The sequence below is a fragment of the Rhinoraja longicauda genome, chromosome 1, assembly GCF_053455715.1.
Source record: "Rhinoraja longicauda isolate Sanriku21f chromosome 1, sRhiLon1.1, whole genome shotgun sequence".
In the NCBI taxonomy this organism is placed as follows: domain Eukaryota; kingdom Metazoa; phylum Chordata; class Chondrichthyes; order Rajiformes; family Arhynchobatidae; genus Rhinoraja; species Rhinoraja longicauda.
The window spans coordinates 37636452-37655281 of NC_135953.1; the positions used below are offsets into that span (position 1 = coordinate 37636452).

At 41.4% G+C, this 18830-nt stretch overlaps 1 protein-coding gene across 3 annotated transcripts in view; it reads left to right on the plus strand.

The window, feature by feature from the left end:
* Positions 1-18830, plus strand: part of zfr (zinc finger RNA binding protein) — a 56172-nt gene that overhangs the window by 9646 nt on the left and 27696 nt on the right. For all 3 annotated transcript variants that reach the window (XM_078394861.1, XM_078394879.1, XM_078394841.1), the window contains exons 4-7: positions 7680-7959; positions 10800-10923; positions 12741-12950; positions 16823-17049. In XM_078394861.1, the coding sequence (XP_078250987.1) occupies positions 7680-7959; positions 10800-10923; positions 12741-12950; positions 16823-17049 (841 nt within the window). The remainder of the gene's footprint in view (positions 1-7679; positions 7960-10799; positions 10924-12740; positions 12951-16822; positions 17050-18830) is intronic.

The following is an 18830-nucleotide window of genomic DNA, read 5'->3' on the forward strand; positions in this document are numbered from 1 at the left end:
GGCAAGTTAATTTATATAACACATTTCATACAGCAATGGCAATTCAAAGTGCTTTACACAGAGCATAAAAATACATTGCCACTTTCATTTCACTGCACATCGAGTATGTGTATGTGACAAATAAATTTGACTTGACTTGAGAACAAGGCGAGAAGGTATGAAAATTCTGTCAACATGTTGGCCGATGATAGAAGCCAACAGCGAGCTAAAGTCGTCTTGACACACGAGCGAACGATAGAGTAATAGAATTAAATAAAAAGTAATAAGAATCAAAGTACTAGTCATAGACACTGCGGAACATGAAGATTTTAAGCCTAGTTTTGAATATATTTAGAGTTTGGGCCTGTTTGAGTTCTTCGGGGAGTTTATTCCAGATGCACGAAGCAGAGTGACTAAAAGCTGCTTTGTTTTGTTTTTACTCTTGGAGTGTTTAATAGACTGGTCCCAGCTGACCTAAGGGGTCTAGCTGGAATGTAAGGTGAGAGAAGGTCTGATATGTATTTTGGTCTGAGACTATTTAGTGATTTGTAGACAATTAGGAGTATTTTGAATTCGATTCTCTGACTGACTGGTAGCCAGTGTGGAGATCTGAGAATTGGTGTAATATGTTCAAATTTTTTAGCTTTTGTTAAGACTAGCAGGTGCGTTTTGGACGAGCTGCAACTTATGAAAACAGCCCCTTTAGATAGGCCTGCCAGAAGACCATTACAATAATCAAACCTATTTGAAATAAATGCGTGGATGAGCTTTTCAAGGTCTTGTTTAGACATGAAACCTCTAACTCTTGCAATGTTTTTCACGTGATAGTAGGCTGATTTAGTTATTGAGGAGTTTATGTGGCTGTTGAAGTTTAGGAGAGGTAGATAGGGTGCATATTCTTGGGTGGACCAGGGAGAAAATCTTAAAACATTTAATGCACTCCAAGTAGACTTGGTGTGAATTAAATAGAATGTAGAACAGGAACAGGCTCTTTTGACCCTTAATGGCCATGCCGAACATGATGCCAAGATAAACTAATCTCATCTGCCTGCACATTATCGATATCCCTGCGTATCCGTACCTATCTAAATGGGTCTGATATGTCACTATCATATCTGTCTCCACCATTGCTTTCCAGGCACCCACCACTCTTGAGTTTTAAAAAAACTTGCCTTGCTTATTTCCTTTACACCATGCCCCTCTCGCCTTAAACTATGCATTTTTGTCTTTAATATTTCCAACCTGGGGAAAGAAAATCCTGAATCTGCCCTAACTGTGTCACTCATAAATTCAGAAATTTGTATCAGAACTCCCCTCAACCTCAAGTTCCAGAAAAAACAATCTAAGGTTGTCCAACCTCCTTGTAGGTAATACCCCATAATCCAGCCAACAGTTGCTAAATCTATTCTTCACCCTCTCCAAAGCCTCCACGTCCACTAATGGGGCAACCAGATCTGCAAGAAAAATGCTACAAATGCAGCCCAACCAAAGTCTTATAAAGCTGCAACATGATTTCCTGACGTGTACTCAATGCCCTGACCAAAGCAGATGAGTATACCACATGCCACCGTTATTACCCTTTACCGCTCTATGTACTTATGTTGCAACGTTGAGGGAGTTATGGATTGGACCCCAAGATCCCTCTGTACACTAATGCTGTTAAGGGTCTTCCCCTTGCAATTGACTTCTGAAAGTGCAATACCTTACTTCCTCGGATTAAAGTCCACCTGCCATTTCTCCATCCATTTCTGTAGCTGATCTATATGCCATTGTATAACATGACAGTCTTCCTCTGTGACCCGAGCAATCTTGGTGTCATCTGCAAACTTAGTAACTGACCCATTTGCACTTAACGTCAAAGTCATTTGCAGATATCTCAAACAACAAAGATCTCAGCTCAGATCCCTACAGAACTCCACTGATCACAATCCTCCAGCCTGAATATCATCCTTCCAATGCAATCCTCTGTGTTCAATCTGTAAGCCAGTTCTGAACCCATACAATCAAGTCACTATTAATCCATGCATCTTAATCTTCTAGATCAGCCTACCAAGGGGAACTTTATTACATGGAGATTTTTTTAAACCGTGTCAGTCTGAAGAAGGGTCTATACTCAAAAGGTCATCTGCCCATTCCCATTCCCTCCACAGATGATTCCTGATCCACTAAATTCCTCCAGCACTTTGACATTTGCTCAACATTCCAGCATCTGCAGTTTCTTGTGACACCGTGAGACTGGACTGGATGCCTGTGATGGACTAGGCACTGTTGATTACTCTCTGCATGTTCAGGCAGTCAAGAGCAGGGCATTTGCCATTCCAGGCTGTAATTCTTATCATCAGAATATTTTCTGTGGATGTTTAATGCTTGGCATGCTGAATTTTCTCAGGTGCTTAAGAAAGTAAATATGCTGATACAATGGGAGTTATGGTATATGGAGATTAAAAAGCTGCAGTGGTCTTGTTTTTAATTTTTTTTTTGAAAACTTGCTATTTCACATTTTTGTGAATTCAAGAGCAACATCTGACATTATTTAATATTAATTTGTCTATTTTTCAAATGAATGAGGGTCGTGTTGTGATCTCTCTGGGCAGTGTTATGATCTCTGTTTGAAATGCTGATGCCTGGGGCTCATCTTGCCATTATCTTTCAACTTTTTTAGGTTGATTGTGATGAAGACGGGTATGGTCCTTTTTTCTTTTCAGCATTTCTATATTTTGCAAGAAATTTTCTTTTATGTTTTATGTAATGCAAAATTCTGCATGAATATCACTCTAGAGGCCTATGTAATTTAAAGAATTTGGGACCTGACTACGCGTTTGAGCCAGAGGAAATACAAGAGAACTCAGTTACAGCTGTTTTTGGATATTAATGAATGGGAAGGAAAGCACCATGTTGGAGAAATGGCAGTGTTTAACTTCCATCTAACTAAACATTTTCATATTGACGTGATTGTTAAATTGTAGATAAATACTGCACAGAAACAGACCCTGAAGTTCCTCTCTTGTCCATGCTGACCGTGATGCCCAGCTAAACTAATCCCATTTGCATGCATTTGACCTAAGCCCTCTGTTACGTTGCTATTGGAGTACCTGTTCAAATGCCTTATAAACATTGTAATAGTATCTGCCTCTACTGTCTCCGGCACTTCATTTGAAATATGTACCACCTGTTTGGAAAAACGTAACCCCTTGCCTCTTATCACTGTAAACCTATGTCCTCTTGTTGGCTCCTTTACCCTGGGTGGAAAAAACACACCATCTAACCTAACTATGGTCCTTATGATGTGGTCTACCCAAATATGGGCTATCCAACATTTTGTGCAAATGCAAATGACGGTTCAACACTTGTACTCAAATGTCTCGGGCAAGCGTGCTAAACGCCCTTTTCACCACTCTCTATCCGCCTATATTGCCACTTTCAGGGAGTTATGGACTGGCACCACCAAGATCCCACTGTAAATCAGTGCTCCCAAAGTCCCTGCTATTTACTCTGTCTTTACAGGCTTTGACTTTCCACAGTTCATTACTTCATACCCGTCTGGAGTAAATTCCATGTGCCATCGTTCTGCGATCTGATGTATCTTTCATGCCTTCCCCATCTTGGGGTTCCTTCACAGAAACTTAAATCACTTGCCTGTCCTCATTCCTATGATAATGTCAAGTATACCCCTTCTTCCCCCCTCAGTTTGACTACATACACTGATGCAGAAAACAATCTTGGATGAAGTTTGCAAATTCCTCATTTAAGCCTCTTGAAATAATGCAATCCTGGTCAAACCATTAAAAAAAATCCTTTTCTCTTGCAACTCAATTGCTTTTGCATCCTACTGATCTGCCAGCAGATCAATTCTAATTCTCACAGCTTTTAGGAAGCCTTTAGTATAATCCCATCATAGCAATTGACCATTTCTTATTAAGTTCTAACCACATCACCTCATTGGCTAATCCCTATAGGATATCTTCCTTGAGTACTACTGTAATGCTCTCCCTCAGTAATTATGCAGCACCCTTTCTTTTGCACTGCTCCTCTGACACCTGAAACTTTTATATATCCAGAACATTGAGCTTCCAGTTCTGCTCTTCCCTTGACCCCTCTCCCATGATTGCAAGTATATCATTACCCCCATTTCTTATCCATGCTCTCCTTATGGATTAAGGGAAGGCTCCTTGGATTAAGTAACTGCAGTTAAGTTCACCAGCCCTCGTGCTTTCTTTTCCATTTCCACTTGCTCTTCCACTACCGTTTCTATTTGGAGACACAAGGAGCTGCAGATGCTGCTTTACAAAAAAGACACAGTGTTGGTGTAACTTAGTGGGTCAGTCAGCATCTCTGGAGAACATGGATAGGTGACGTTTCAGGTTGGGACCCCTCCGATTGATTGGTGGGGGGAGACATGAGGAACGATTTTGCTGATGTTTTGGGGAGCAAACATAAGATTTTTCTGCTTTAATTATGGTTGTCCATTTTGTGAGGAAATGTTGCTTCACATTTTGTGTTCCCCTGCTGCTGCTGCCACCGCCAGCGAACCTGTGAAATTATCACAAAGAAGAGAATCTGAATAAATGTATTTCTCAAGCTAGAACGATCAGTGTTTGGCCCTCAATTATTGAAAGTTTATATTAATGATGTGTATGAGTGGTCAGATGACATAGGCTACAGGTCATGAGGATATTAACATTTGTAACAATATGTTATGAGTTTAGTGAGTGAGTGAAAACTTGGCGAATGAAGTTTAATAGACAATAGACAATAGGTGCAGGAATAGGCCATTCAGCCCTTCGAGCCAGCACCGCCATTCAATGCGATCATGGCTGATCACTCTCAATCAGTACCCCGTTCCTGCCTTCTCCCCATACCCCCTCACTCCGCTATCCTTAAGAGCTCTATCCAGCTCTCTCTTGAAAGCATCCAACGAACTGGCCTCCACTGCCTTCTGAGGCAGAGAATTCCGCACCTTCACCACTCTCTGACTGAAAAAGTTCTTCCTCATCTCCGTTCTAAATGGCCTACCCCTTATTCTTAAACTGTGGCCCCTTGTTCTGGACTCCCCCAACATTGGGAACATGTTTCCTGCCTCTAATGTGTCCAATCCCCTAATTATCTTATATGTTTCAATAAGATCCCCCCTCATCCTTCTAAATTCCAGTGTATACAAGCCCAATCGCTCCAGCCTTTCAACATACGACAGTCCCGCCATTCCGGGAATTAACCTAGTGAACCTACGCTGCACGCCCTCCATAGCAAGAATATCCTTCCTAAAATTTGGAGACCAATACTGCACACAGTACTCCAGGTGCGGTCTCACCAGGGCCCGGTACAACTGTAGAAGGACCTCTTTGCTCCTATACTCAACTCCTCTTGTTACGAAGGCCAACATTCCATTGGCTTTCTTCACTGCCTGCTGTACCTGCATGCTTCCTTTCATTGACTGATGCACTAGGACACCCAGATCTCGTTGAACTCCCCCTCCTCCTAACTTGACACCATTCAGATAATAATCTGCCTTTCTATTCTTACTTCCAAAGTGAATAACCTCACACTTATCTACATTAAACTGCATCTGCCATGTATCCGCCCACTCACACAACCTGTCCAAGTCACCCTGCAGCCTTATGGCATCTTCCTCACAATTCACACTACCCCCCCAGCTTAGTATCATCTGCAAATTTGCTAATGGTACTTTTAATCCCTTCGTCTAAGTCATTAATGTATATCGTAAATAGCTGGGGTCCCAGCACCGAACCTTGCGGTACCCCACTGGTCACTGCCTGCCATTCCGAAAGGGACCCATTTATCCCCACTCTTTGCTTTCTGTCTGTCAACCAATTTTCTATCCATGTTTAATGCTGGGAAAATGAGGTTATGCACATTGGTAAAAGGAATTTTAAGGCAGTCTGTCGTCGAAGTAGAGAAAGATTACAGATGGGTGAAATAAAGCACAAATATTAATGGTTTGTGTGTACAACTTGCAAAAGGTTAGTAGGCAGTTCCTGCAAATGGGTAGTAAAGTAAATTACATATTGGATTTTATTGCAAAAGTGTTGGTAAAAGTTAAGTATTGTAAGTATTGTAACAATGCCTGGGAGAGGGCGGCATGGTGGCACAGCGGTAGAGGTGCTGTCTTACAGCGCTTGCAGTGCCGGAGACCCGGGGTCAATCCCGACTACTATTTCTGCCTGTATGGAGTTTGTACGTTCTCCCTGTGACCGCGTGGGTTTTCTCTGAGATCGTCTGTTTCCTACCACACTCCAAAGAGGCACAGGTTTGTAGGTTAATTGGCTTGGTATAAGTGTAAAATTGTCCTTAGTGTGTGTATAGGGTAGTGGTAATGTGTGGGGGTCGCTGGTCGGTGCGGACTCGGGCCGAAGGGCCTGTTTCCGCGCTGTATTGCTAAACTAATTGCAACCAATTATGACCTGATCTCAAAAAACAGTTTCAAGGAGATTTTCCAGGCTAATGAAAGGAAACATGAGGAGCTGCAGATATTGGGATCTTGAACAAAAGTGCTGGAGTAACTCGGTGGGTCAGGCAGCATCTGCGAGGGAGGGAATGGATAGGTGAGGTTTTGTATTGCAACCCTTCAGACTAATTGAAGTGGGGGGGAAAGCTGGAAAAGAAGTTGCCAGGACTTTCCTGTTTTTTTTTCTTGCACTTTTTCAGCTTTCTCCTTCCTCCTCCAATCAGTCTGAAGGGTCCCAACTTGAAACGTCATCTGCTGAGTCACTCCAGTACTTTGTGCCCTGGGATAAGAAGCTGTCCTATCATGAGCGGCTACAGAAATTAGTTTTATAATTGGCGATTAGAGGAATGAGAGATGATCTTTTTGAAGAGTAAAACATTTTTAGGGTGAACCACAGGGAAAATGTGATGATTGAGGGGATATTGTTACAAGATTTGTCTAGATGGACAAGACTGTTGAAACTGAGATGAGTAGGAGCTTCCAGATCCTGGTGATTCTCTATAATTTTTTTACTTTAAACTATATTAATTTTGAAATATGGAATTGAGGGCACATTATGGACTGGCACAGAAGATGAGTTGAGGCTTGTGACAGAATTGTTACGGTGATTAGGCCTGCTTGTAGGTTTTTATATAAATTGCAAAATGAATAATGTGTATGTGTAACTTTATAGAAATAGATTCCCCCCCCCCCCCCGTGGCACCCTGATGACCGGGTTCTTGCAAGCAACAATTATGGGGCAACAACGTGAAACAGACAGAACTTTGCACAATCAACCAATTTGCAATTTGGCTCCAATAGCAATTGTCATAAAGCTATTCAGCTCAAAGCTGTTAACACAGTAATCTGTTCCACTCAATTTCTGGTACATTTGCTTCCCCTGCTGCTGCCACCCCCTATTTCACTCTGCCTCCAGCCCTTCCTCTCCAGAGAGATTAAGATCAATGTTCAAATCCATTCATGAACATAACAGCAGCAAAATTCTGCATGATTGGAAGTATTATAGTTTTTCACGTTAAAAATACCTGCATACTTTAGAATGCACAGATAAGCGAAATACTTCTAATGATCCAAAAAATTAAACAGAATGTTCTAGAAAATGTTAAAAATTCGTGTACCGAATAAATCCCGTCAATCTCTACGTGCCGTTTCTGAAAATAACTTGTTCTGAATGTGATACCACCTCTGTTTTGGGTTTTGTATTACTAAACACTACGCGTTTTGTCTTTTTGACTAGCCAACAGCCGGCCACTGGCATCGCCTACTCCCATCCAACCACAGCTGGCAGCTACACGGTCCACCAAGCACCAGTAGCTACTCATGCTGTGACAGCGGCCTATGCTCCGGCAGCTGCTGCTACGGCAGCCAGACCAATTCCTGCTGTGGCTGCAGCAGCAGCTGCCACAGCAGCCTATGGAGGGTACCAAGCAACACACACCGCAGCAGACTATGGGTATACACAGCGACAACAAGAGGCTCCTCCGCCTCCTCCACCCGTCACCTCGCAAAATTATCAGGTGTGAACTAAATCAATAATTTATTTGATATTTTGGCATTCAATTGTTTGTAACTGTATTTGTTATTTCTAGGGATGCCATTTCTTTCCAAGCCCCAGAGGAGGAAAAAAACATGTAATATAGGAGAAATTGGCTCAATACTTTTAAAGCAATTTTTTGAATAGCTTGTGTGTTGTGCACAGCAATACAGTTCAATGCTTTGCTTTGTTAAAATATTGCGTCAAATGCTCTGTAATTTTATATTCTGTAAATGTAAAAATTTTGTATCATGGTGGGAGTGAGGGGGTACATAGAAGCTGTAAATTTCTTAAGATTTTGAGATAGAAATTCCTTATCGTTTGAAGTGTAACAAAGAGATTCATTCTGCAGGACATTGAACATAGGACATAGACACAATAGAATTACTTTCATTTTAAGGCCAAGGCAATATTGGATAGAATTGATAGAAATTTCAAAATGGGGGAGGGGAAGGAATGTAAAAGTATATAATATGAATATTTAACTCATCCACCACCAATCTAAAGTAGCTGCAGTTTGTACTTTGTACAAAATCTATGGTTGGTGTGCCAACAACTTAGATTTTCTTAAGATAAAAGGAATGGGGTGGTACAATGGTGCAGTTGATGCCTTGCAGTGCCTGTGACCCTTGTTAGATCCAGACTATGGGTGATCTCTGTACGCAGTTTGTATGTTCTCCCTGTGACCGTATGTGTTTTCTCGGTGTGCATCCGGTTTCCTCCCATATTCCAAAGATGTGCAGGTTTGTAGGTTAATTGGCTCGGTAAAATTGTTCTTACTAAACATAGCACAAAAAGTAAGGAAATTTGTGTTTGGTAGATTATTTCTTTGTTGTAACAATGCTTCTTGGCAATAAATTTTATACCGTTGGAAAGCCTGTTTATTTCCCTTTTAAATGGTGCCACATTTGTAAGTAAAATGCATTTGTGGGATGAGCAGCAGAGCTGAGTATGTGGGTTGCGCCCATGAAAAATCTGCCAAATCTTCTCTGCCAATGCCAAACAGCTTATTCTGCCATTGACTCTTGTTCGGTGTTGTTTGGTGGATTGGATGATTGAAGTCTGAAGAAACGAGACATATTGGCAATTTAACAATTTATTCATTTAATAAACAGGAGCCTCAGTAGCGTGTGGAAGAACCATACACAGCCACAACAGCCTGGCACCTCCTCCTCATGCTGGTCACCAGCTTGGTCACACACTGTTGTGGGATGGCATCCCATTCTTCAACCAGCATTTGTCGCAAGTCAGCCAACGTGGTTGTGTTGGTCACTCTGGCACGAACAGCACGCCCAAGCTGATCCCACAAGTGTTCAATGGGGTTGAGGTCAGGACTGCTGGCAGGCCATTCCATCCTCTCCACTCCCAAATTCTGGAGGTAGTCTCTGAGAAACCCTGCTCTGTGGGGGCGAGCATTGTCATCTTGGAGGATAGAGTTCAGTCCCAGACTGGAGATATGGGATTCCCACTGGTTGCAGAATCTCATCTCGATATCTCTCTGCATTGAGATTGCCTCCAATGATGACAAGCCTCGTTTTTCCAGTGAGGGAGATGCCGCCCCACACCATCACACTGCCTCCACCAAAAGATGTTACTCTATCGGTGCAGCAATCAGCATAGCGTTCTCCGCGTCTTCTCCACACTTTGACCCTATGATCCAACTGCCGTAGGCAGAATCTGGACTCATCGCTGAACATAACGTTCCTCCACATGTTCAGGTTCCAGTGCACGTGTTGCCGACACCAGCGCAAACGGGCCTGACGGTGAAGGGCAGTCATGGCAGGCCTCCTGGCAGCCCTATGAGACCGGAGATCGGCTGCGAGCAGTCTGTTCCGAATTGTCTGGGCAGAGAGCCGTCGGCCATATCGTCCTGCAAACCTTGACTGCAAATCTGTAGAAGACAGCCTACGGTTCCTAAGTGCTGACAGGGTGTCGTCTTCTTGGGACGCCCACTTCGCGGCCTGTCTCTGACATCCCCCGTTATATGGAACTTGGCCTTCACTTTGGAGATGGTACTAGGGCTCACTCCAAATAATGCTGCAACTTGGTTTTGCGGAACACCAGCTTGAAGTTGCCCTATCGCACGGGCCCTATCCAGATCAGTCAAACGTGGCATGCCGATTCTTGGAGCAGACACCTACTGACCACTGTAGCAGGGCCCATGCTCACAGATGCTGCCAATCAGGTGGCAATCAGGCACCTGGTTGTCAGCACCTGGGGGTACCAGAAGCTCGAAATAAGAGTCAATAGCAACAACAGAATAAGCTGTTTGGCATTGGCAGAGAAGATTTGGCAAATTTTTCATGGGCGCAACCCATATACTCAGCTCTGCTGCTCATCCCACAAATGCATGTTCCTTACAAATGTGGCACCATTTAAAAGGGAAATAAACAGGCTTTCCAACGGTATAAAATTTATTGCCAAGAAGCATTGTTACAACAAAGAAATAATCTACCAAACACAAATTTCCTTACTTTTTGTGCTATGTTTATGTAGGTTAGAACAAGTGTGAATAGGTTGGCGTGGACTCAATGGGCTGGAGGGCCTGCTTTCACTGAACTAAATCCCTCAAACTGAACTAGTGCATTTAGGTTTAGCCAAACTGTTGTGTAGTTTTTGATGCTCTAGATTATTTTTAGGGATATTGTTTATAGAATTAGATCATTAGATTGTTTTGTGTACTATCTAGTATCCAATCAGGTTTTATGCACAGAACTTGACGATATTGATCTGGTCGTATGCTATTTTAGCCCTAAATTTTATTTTCTGAGTCTGTAGTGAAAAGCTAGGAACTTAGTTACAGTTTCAATTGAACCTTTTCAGGACACCTACACTTATGTGCGCTCTACAGCACCAGCAATAGCCTACGACAGCAAACAATATTATCAACAGCCTGGTGCTGCAGCTCAACCACAACCAACTGCTGCAGAAGCCTACTATCAAGCTGGTGAGTATACATCTTTATTAAGGAATTGGTAGTGGAAGTGAGTTTTCATGTTGCATGTCAGGCTTCTCTGGAAATCCCTTCTCAGCATTGTACGAATAACCTAACTGGATGTAATGGAAAGTGGCAGAGTATAAGGAGGTATTGAACACTGGTCCCTTTTTTTTGCAATGACATTTTATTAAGCAAAGTAACATTGGTTTCAATATTTTTAGCCATTGAAAAGACCTTTTTTTGAAAAGCCTACAGGCAAAGCAACTTTGTTACTGCCAGTCTGAAACTCTCTGGCCCCTAATCACCCTCTCACTCCCTCACCCCATTGTCAGAATTGTTTTAATAATATCATTTTCTACAGCACAAAGTTTTTAGGGACACAAAATGCTACCTGTATTTTGGTGATTTGCACTCCTGATGGAACTGGCAGAGTAGGTGTCCATTTGTTAATTGAAGATAACTAGAGGTAGAAATGTGAATATAAGATAACATTTTTAGAGGTGAATCATCGTATAAAACAGGGGTGACAACCTTTTTGTTACTGCAGGCCGGATCATGAATTAATGAACAAGCAGCGGTTTACATGGTTAGTTTAGTTTACATTAAAAAGCAGTTAGTTTACATAAAAAAGCAAAAATATACCTATTTTATTAAAACACAACTTCTATTCTGCATAAAAAAATTAAAGGCTAAAATTTATAAAACGATTTGTTCACCATTTGTGATTAAAAACATATTTAATTCATAAATTATTTCTATTAAAAAATCTTTTTCATTTGTAAAAATACAAGGTAACTTTAAAATGTAAACATTTTAAACATTCATTATTGAAAAGTGGAAAGCACATAAAAATGGAATAGTTTGTTTCAATTTAAATATTTAATAAATCATTGAGAAACTTAATGTTTTTTGCTGTTTAAAAGCTCATCAATATTGGGGGTTCACATTTGTTGATGCCAAAAGCAATACACTATTTAAATGAGCATCAGTTAATCTGGTTCTCAAATAATTCTTGGTGTGTTTCATTTTTGAGAACAGTTGTTCACACAAATAAAGTCTACCAAACAGTTATGCCATCTTTTTTGCATGGTCCATCAGACTAGGATATTTCCGCTTGAATTTTTATACTTTTTATAATAGTCAAGTGCAGACATGTCTGCTGAATAACATTTAGATCTCAATATGTCATAACATCGCACTTCTATGAATTCCATTTGATAAATTTCTGTCTACTTTTACATCAAATGGGGTGGCAGACAACTTGAATTTACATGCAAAAAAGAGCACCAGTGGATGAGGTGAACGTACAGACGCGCCAGCCTCGGGTCAAGTGAATTATTGAGAAACATGCCACTCTTTTATAATAGTTTAAGCGGCTGATGCAACACGAGCCGTGGTGTCGCCAGCTGCTATGTCGCATACAGAAAACGGGTGCTATGGAATATCTGAACTAATAAAACTAACAAATGATAACTAATAAAAAGCACCACTGATTACCAAATATATTAACATTCTAAATATTTCTTTTTTATTTTTGTTTTGGCTATTTCTTTGTGTTTAACCTCAGAAAAAAAGAACCCACCTGCGGCCGGGTTGATATAATATTTCTCTTAGGGACTGCAGGCCGGATGATTTTGGGTTACGGGCTGGATTCAGCCCGGGGCTGTAGGTTGCCCATCCCTGATGTAGAAGTCCTTGAAACTGAGTAACATACTACTTGGAAATAGATGGATTGTAGTAGACTTTGTCTACTTTATAATTGAGGGAATATTGGCAAAATAAGTTTTGCTTGTATCAATTCCTAAGACTCGTGTTTTTTTTTGCAGCTGCCAAGGCAGGATATAGTCAAGCTGCAACACAATATACACAAGCTCAACAGACAAGACAAGTGACAGCAATCAAGCCAGCTACTCCGAACCCAACTACTACCTTTACTGTTTATCCTGTATCCACAACTGTGCAACCAGCAGCTGCCACCGTGGTTCCGTCCTATACGCAAAGTGGTAACTATAGCTCAACTGCAGTGACGTACACTGGTAAGTAAAGTAGAAAATATAAAAAACTATGAATGTAAAGATACAATGCCAAATGTGAACAAAAATTTGTAAGAATATACAATGTGGTCCAACCATAGCTAAGAGAAATGAAATGGCATCTGATTTTTAAGCAGAAATGTGGGGAATTTGAATATGAGAGTATACTTGACCTTGACAAGGTTCCACATGGAAGGTTGATTAAGAAGGTTAAATCATTGGGTATTAATAGTGAGGTTGCAAGATGGATTCAACAATGGCTGAATGGGAGATACCAGAGGGTAATGGTTGACAACTGTATGTCAGGTTGGAGGCCAGTGTCTAGTGGAGTACCCCAAGGATCTGTGTTGGGTCCACTGTTGTTTGTCATTTACATTAATGATCTGGATGATGGTGTGGCAAATTGGATTAGTAAGTATGCAGATGATACTAAGATAGGTGGTGTAGTTAATAATGAAGTAGATTTTCAAAGTCTACAGAGGGACTTGGGCATTTTGGAAGGGTGGGCTGAAATATGGCAGATGGAGTTTAATGCTGATAAGTGTGAGGTGCTGCATTTTGGTAGGACAAATCAAAATAGGACGTACAGGGTAAATGGTAGGGAATTGAGGAATGCAGTGGAACAGAGGCATCTGGGAATAACTGTGCATTGTTCCCTGAAGGTGGAATCTCATGTGGATAGGGTGGTGAAGAAGGCGTTTGGTATGCTTGCCTTTATAAATCAGAGCATCGAATATAGAAGTTGGGATGTAATGTTGAAATTGTACAGGGCATTGGTGAGGCCGAATCTGGAGTATGGTGTGCAGTTCTGGTCGCCAAATTATAGGAAGGATGTCGACAAAATGGAGAGGGTACAGAGGAGATTTACTAGAATGTTGCCTGGGTTTCAGCACTTAAGCTACAGAGAGAGGTTGAACAGGTTGGGTCTTTATTCTTTGGAGCGTAGAAGGTTGAGGGGGGACTTGATGGAGGTTTTTTAAATTTTAAGAGGGACGGACAGAGTTGACATGGGTAGACTTTTCCCTTTGAGAGTGGGGAAGACTCCAACAGGGGACATAACTTCAGAATTAAGGGACAAAAGGTTAGGGGTAACATGAGGGGTAACTTCTTTACTCAGAGAGTGGTGGCTGTGTGGAATGAGCTTCCGGTGGAAGTGGTGGAGGCAGGCTCGATTTTATTATTTAAGAGTAAATTGGATAGGTATATGGATGGGAGGGGATTGGAGGGTCTGAGAGCAGGTAGATGAGACTAGGTCAGAGAAAGTGGTCGGCATGGACTGGTAGGGCCGAACGGGCCTGTTTCCGTGCTGTAATTGTTATATGGTTACTTGCTAGAGTCAAAAATTGTGTGAAAGGAAGAGATAAGCAAAAATAAACATGAAAGCCATTGTAACAGGGAATAAGGAAATGGAAACTTTTGCGATATTTGATGCAGAGTAAAAAAATATATAAAGCAGCAGAAAACCTGCAATGAAACAGAATGGTGGAAGCATTCCACAGATGCTGCCTGACCAAGTGAATGAGAAACTTTTCATATTTCACGTCTGGGACCTTTCATGAAAACCTACCGATTCCGGGTTTCAGACTTTCCACAAGAGGCTGCAAGTAGATTAATAACAACATTCATTTGGGGGTGTATGTTATGAAGCACAAATAAAGTCTAGAGGTTTGATATTGGTGAGGCTAAAACTGGATTACAGTGCTCAGTTTTTGTTTCTGCATAAGGAAGATTGTATGATTATTGGAATTACAATGTAGGTTCACTATTTAGTGTTAGGGTTGACATGTTTAGTAGGGAGGGGAGGGCCATTAGGAAGGAGGGAGAGGAATATCATTTACTCATTTAGGTCTATGTCCCCTTAAGTCCAGAAGAACAAGATGTGGCCTCTGAAATATAGGTTGTGATGGGGTGGATATTGGCTTGTTACATCAATGTAATGGGCCAGCCAACCATTCAGGATAGAAGAAATTGCTTCACCTGGAGGGTAATGTATCTTTGGAATTCTTTACCCATAAAGTCCATTGGAACTCATTCATTGGATATATTCAAGACTGAGATTGACAAACTGAGATTGGTTCATGGTAAATGCAGCATGTTGTGATTAGTTGCCATGATCATTTATAAATGACGAAGGTATAAGAGGTTAAATGGTCAACTGCTACATATGCTTGTTTTTGCACCAAAATCACTTAGCCATAGAAATGGCTTCTGTAGGCAGTGAGCACTCCCAATTTTAAGAGTTGCAGGCATGACATTACTTGGCTTTGTCTGGCTTCAACCAAATCTAGTTGGTTTTGAAAGTGAACCTAGTGAAAATGCACATGGACCAGAACAATAAATAGCATGGTTGAAACACTATGAATTCTGTGATTGTGGTAAAGTAAGTTTGAGTGCTCCTTCACCAAATTAGCACAACACTGGTCAATTAAGTACAGTGTTACAACATTACCGATCCAGTACCAACCTCTAGCATGATGCAATTTAGCCGACAAAGTATCTTCTGCAGAGTTTTGTTTTCTCTTTTCCTCCATATGTGACCGGTTTGCAGACCTCTGAAAATCTGAGTCATTTACTGAGTTGTACAGAATAATCTGGACCACGTTTGGGATTTTGTGATTCGCACTTGGTGACCTGGCCAATAAGCACACTGCAGCAGTTTAGTTGACGATCCGACCATCGTGACGTAACAAATCTGGTGTCATATTTGATTGTGCCATCTTTTTAAAAGAACATATTTGACTGATATAGAGTTATATAGCGTGGAAACAGGCCCTTTGGCCCAACTTGCCCACACTGGCCAACGTGTCCTAGTTCCACCTGCCTGTGTTTGGCCAGTATCTCTCCAAACTTGTCCTATGCATGTACCAGTCTAACTGTTTCTTAAATATTGGGATAGTCTCTGCCTCAACTACCTCCTCTGGCAGCTTGTTCCATAGCTCCACAACCCTTTGTGTGAAAAAGGTACTGCTCAGATTCCTACTCAATCTTTTCCCCTTCACCTTAAACCTATGTCCTCTTGTCCTTGATTCACCTACTCTAGGCAAGAAACTCTGTGCATCAACCTGGACTATTTCTCTCATGATTTTATACACCTCTATATTTTGCCCCTCACCCTCCTGTGCTCCAAGGAATACAGTCCCAGTCTACTCAACCTCTCCCTATAGCTCAGACCCACTAGTCCTGGCAGCAACCTCGTAAATCTTCTCTGTATCCTTTCCAGCTTGACAACATTAATATCTGACATCTTGGGGAAAAATAAATCATAAGCTTGCATTTAGATAAAAGTTTGTGGGTTGATAATGTATTCGATTTTTTTGTGATTTGTTAAATATATAGATTTTCATACTGCTTTGAATTTTTTTTTTTTCCCCCAACGTATTCTTGCTGTTGATCTGAAGGACTGACTTTCCATCACAACTCAAGCCTTTTAGATTTGAACTTTTTATGTGGATTCTTTTGCATTGGGAATCAAAATGAAAACTTTTGTGAATCAAAAATTCATGAAATTGATACAGAATTTGAAGTGAATTATTTATTTGATATGAATACATTTTAAGGTGTGTGGATCCACAGGTGCTTGCTCTAATACCCCTTGATCCAATTGAAGGATTACAATCTGATATGTATGACCAATATTAACAGCCAGTAGAATAGTAAAGAGTAATGCAGACAGCACCTGTAAACAGTTGAATCTCTAATTCTGGTACTCTGAGATGGTTTCTGGCTTAATGCTGTATTTGGGTTGATGGGAGTTTGCATGTTTATAAACTTTCTCTCAACTAAAATACATCTGTGTTGAATGTCCCAGAAGGAAAACTTTCAGTCTGTTGGGTTCATTTTTGTTGTAAAATAATTAATGTTCTTAATTTTCATAGGAGCTACATATGCTGGTTATGAAGCTGCAGTGTACTCTGCAGCATCTTCCTACTATCAACAGCAGCAGCAGCAGCAACAGCAACAACAGAAACAAGCTGCAGCTTGGGCTGGGAGCACTTTTACCAAGAAAGTACCTTTCCAGAATAAGCAGAAACCAAAACAACCTCCAAAGCAACCTCAGATTCATTACTGTGATGTTTGCAAGATCAGCTGTGCTGGGCCACAGGTAAGACTATTGGATTTTAAATAGACCAAAGTTAGATTCTAAACAATATCTTTTGATTTATGGTTCACAGTTGCTGTTTATTTGCTGATTTTGTAGGGCTGGGCGCACAACCAAATATGCATTAATCTTGTTAATTATCAATATGAATTGATCGTGGCAATCTTCGTGAAGCAGGGTTTCTTTATCCTCGCTGCAGCCACTTAGTAGTGGAAGTGAAGGTATCAAATGCTTGGGATGATATGAGGGATGCCATTGGGGGAAAAAAAGGTTGCTTGGATATCGATGGCATCAATTCTTGGGAATTGACAAAGCTATACTAATCCAGGCAACTGGTATGTCATCATTCTTCTAACTCATACTTTGCAGTTGGTGAAATGAAATGTTACCTGCTACTTATCAGTCCATATTCTAAATGCTGGATATGGCGGATCAAGTCTACTTTTCTGCCATGTCCTCATAACCCACGTATCCCTTACTGATTAGAACTCTGTCCAGCTCAGCCCTGAATAGAGACAAGGGCTCTCTCCTCGTAGCACTCTATAGTAAAGAATTCAAAATACAATTCTGAGAGAAAAAAATCTTTGTCATCTGTCTTAAATGGGTGCCCCATTATCCTGAAACCATGTACTCCAGTCATAGACCATTTTATGGGAGAAAACTTACTTTTGGCATTAGCCTGACTGGTCCCTTAAGGAGAAAAAATCACTCAAAATAATGGTATAACTCAGGGGGTCAGCCAGCATCTCTGGAGAATATGAATAGGTGACATTCCAGGTTAGGACCCTTCTAGCTTCTGTCCAGTCTCATACGAATCTTTAGACTTTTAACTATCATCCCCACTTCTGATCTTGTGATGGAGTAAGGTCCTTGATGAAGTAACTGTCAGAGCTGTTGGACAGTAGCCATTAAGGTGCATTGCCTTGCTGTTTTTTTTGGCACTGGGATGATGTGGGTCGTCTTGAAGCCCCTGGGCATCCCTGAGGGGAGTTTGCAGCTCTATAGGACTTTGGTCATGCAACATTTGGAGAGTTGCGCCCAGTTCTAGTGCAGGATAGTTCTAGTTTAGAACAGAGATGAGGAAAAACTTTTTTAGTCAGAGAGTTGTGAAACTGTGGAATTCTCTGCCTCAGAGGGCAGTGGAGGCCAATTCTCTGAATACATTCAAGAGAGAGCTAGATAGAGCTCTTAAGGATAGCGGAGTCAGGGGGTATGGGGAGAAAGCAGGAACGGGGTACTGATTGAGAATGATCAGCCATGATCACATTGAATGGCGGTGTTGGCTCGAAGGGCCGAATGGCCTACTCCTGTACCTATTGTCTATTGATAAGTTACACCCCAGTTAATCTGTGCCGCAGGTGTCGTTCCCTCTGCACAGAGCAACACGTTTCCCTCTATCCCCGTTTGTCCAGCAACCCCCTGGCTGATGGGGACGCTAGGTCACGTACACTAACTCCGGCGGTGTTCCTGGCAACTCGCTCCCTCTCGCTGGGAGCCCTGCTCTCGCTGAGATGCCTTTTTGTTTTGTACCAAACCTTCATTTGGAGTATCACTATCTACTACCATCTGATACAATTGCTCTACTCTTTTAAATCTCTCTTCTATGGTATTGCAATCTATTTCCCCTTTGCTCGAGTTATTGTGCTTCAGTTTGACTATATATATGTATATGGAGTGTGATCCAATTGGATAGCATGATCTAATTGGATAGCATGCAACAAAGATCCAGCTTTTCACTGACCCTCGGTGCACGTGACAATAATAAACCAAAACCTGAAAGGTAT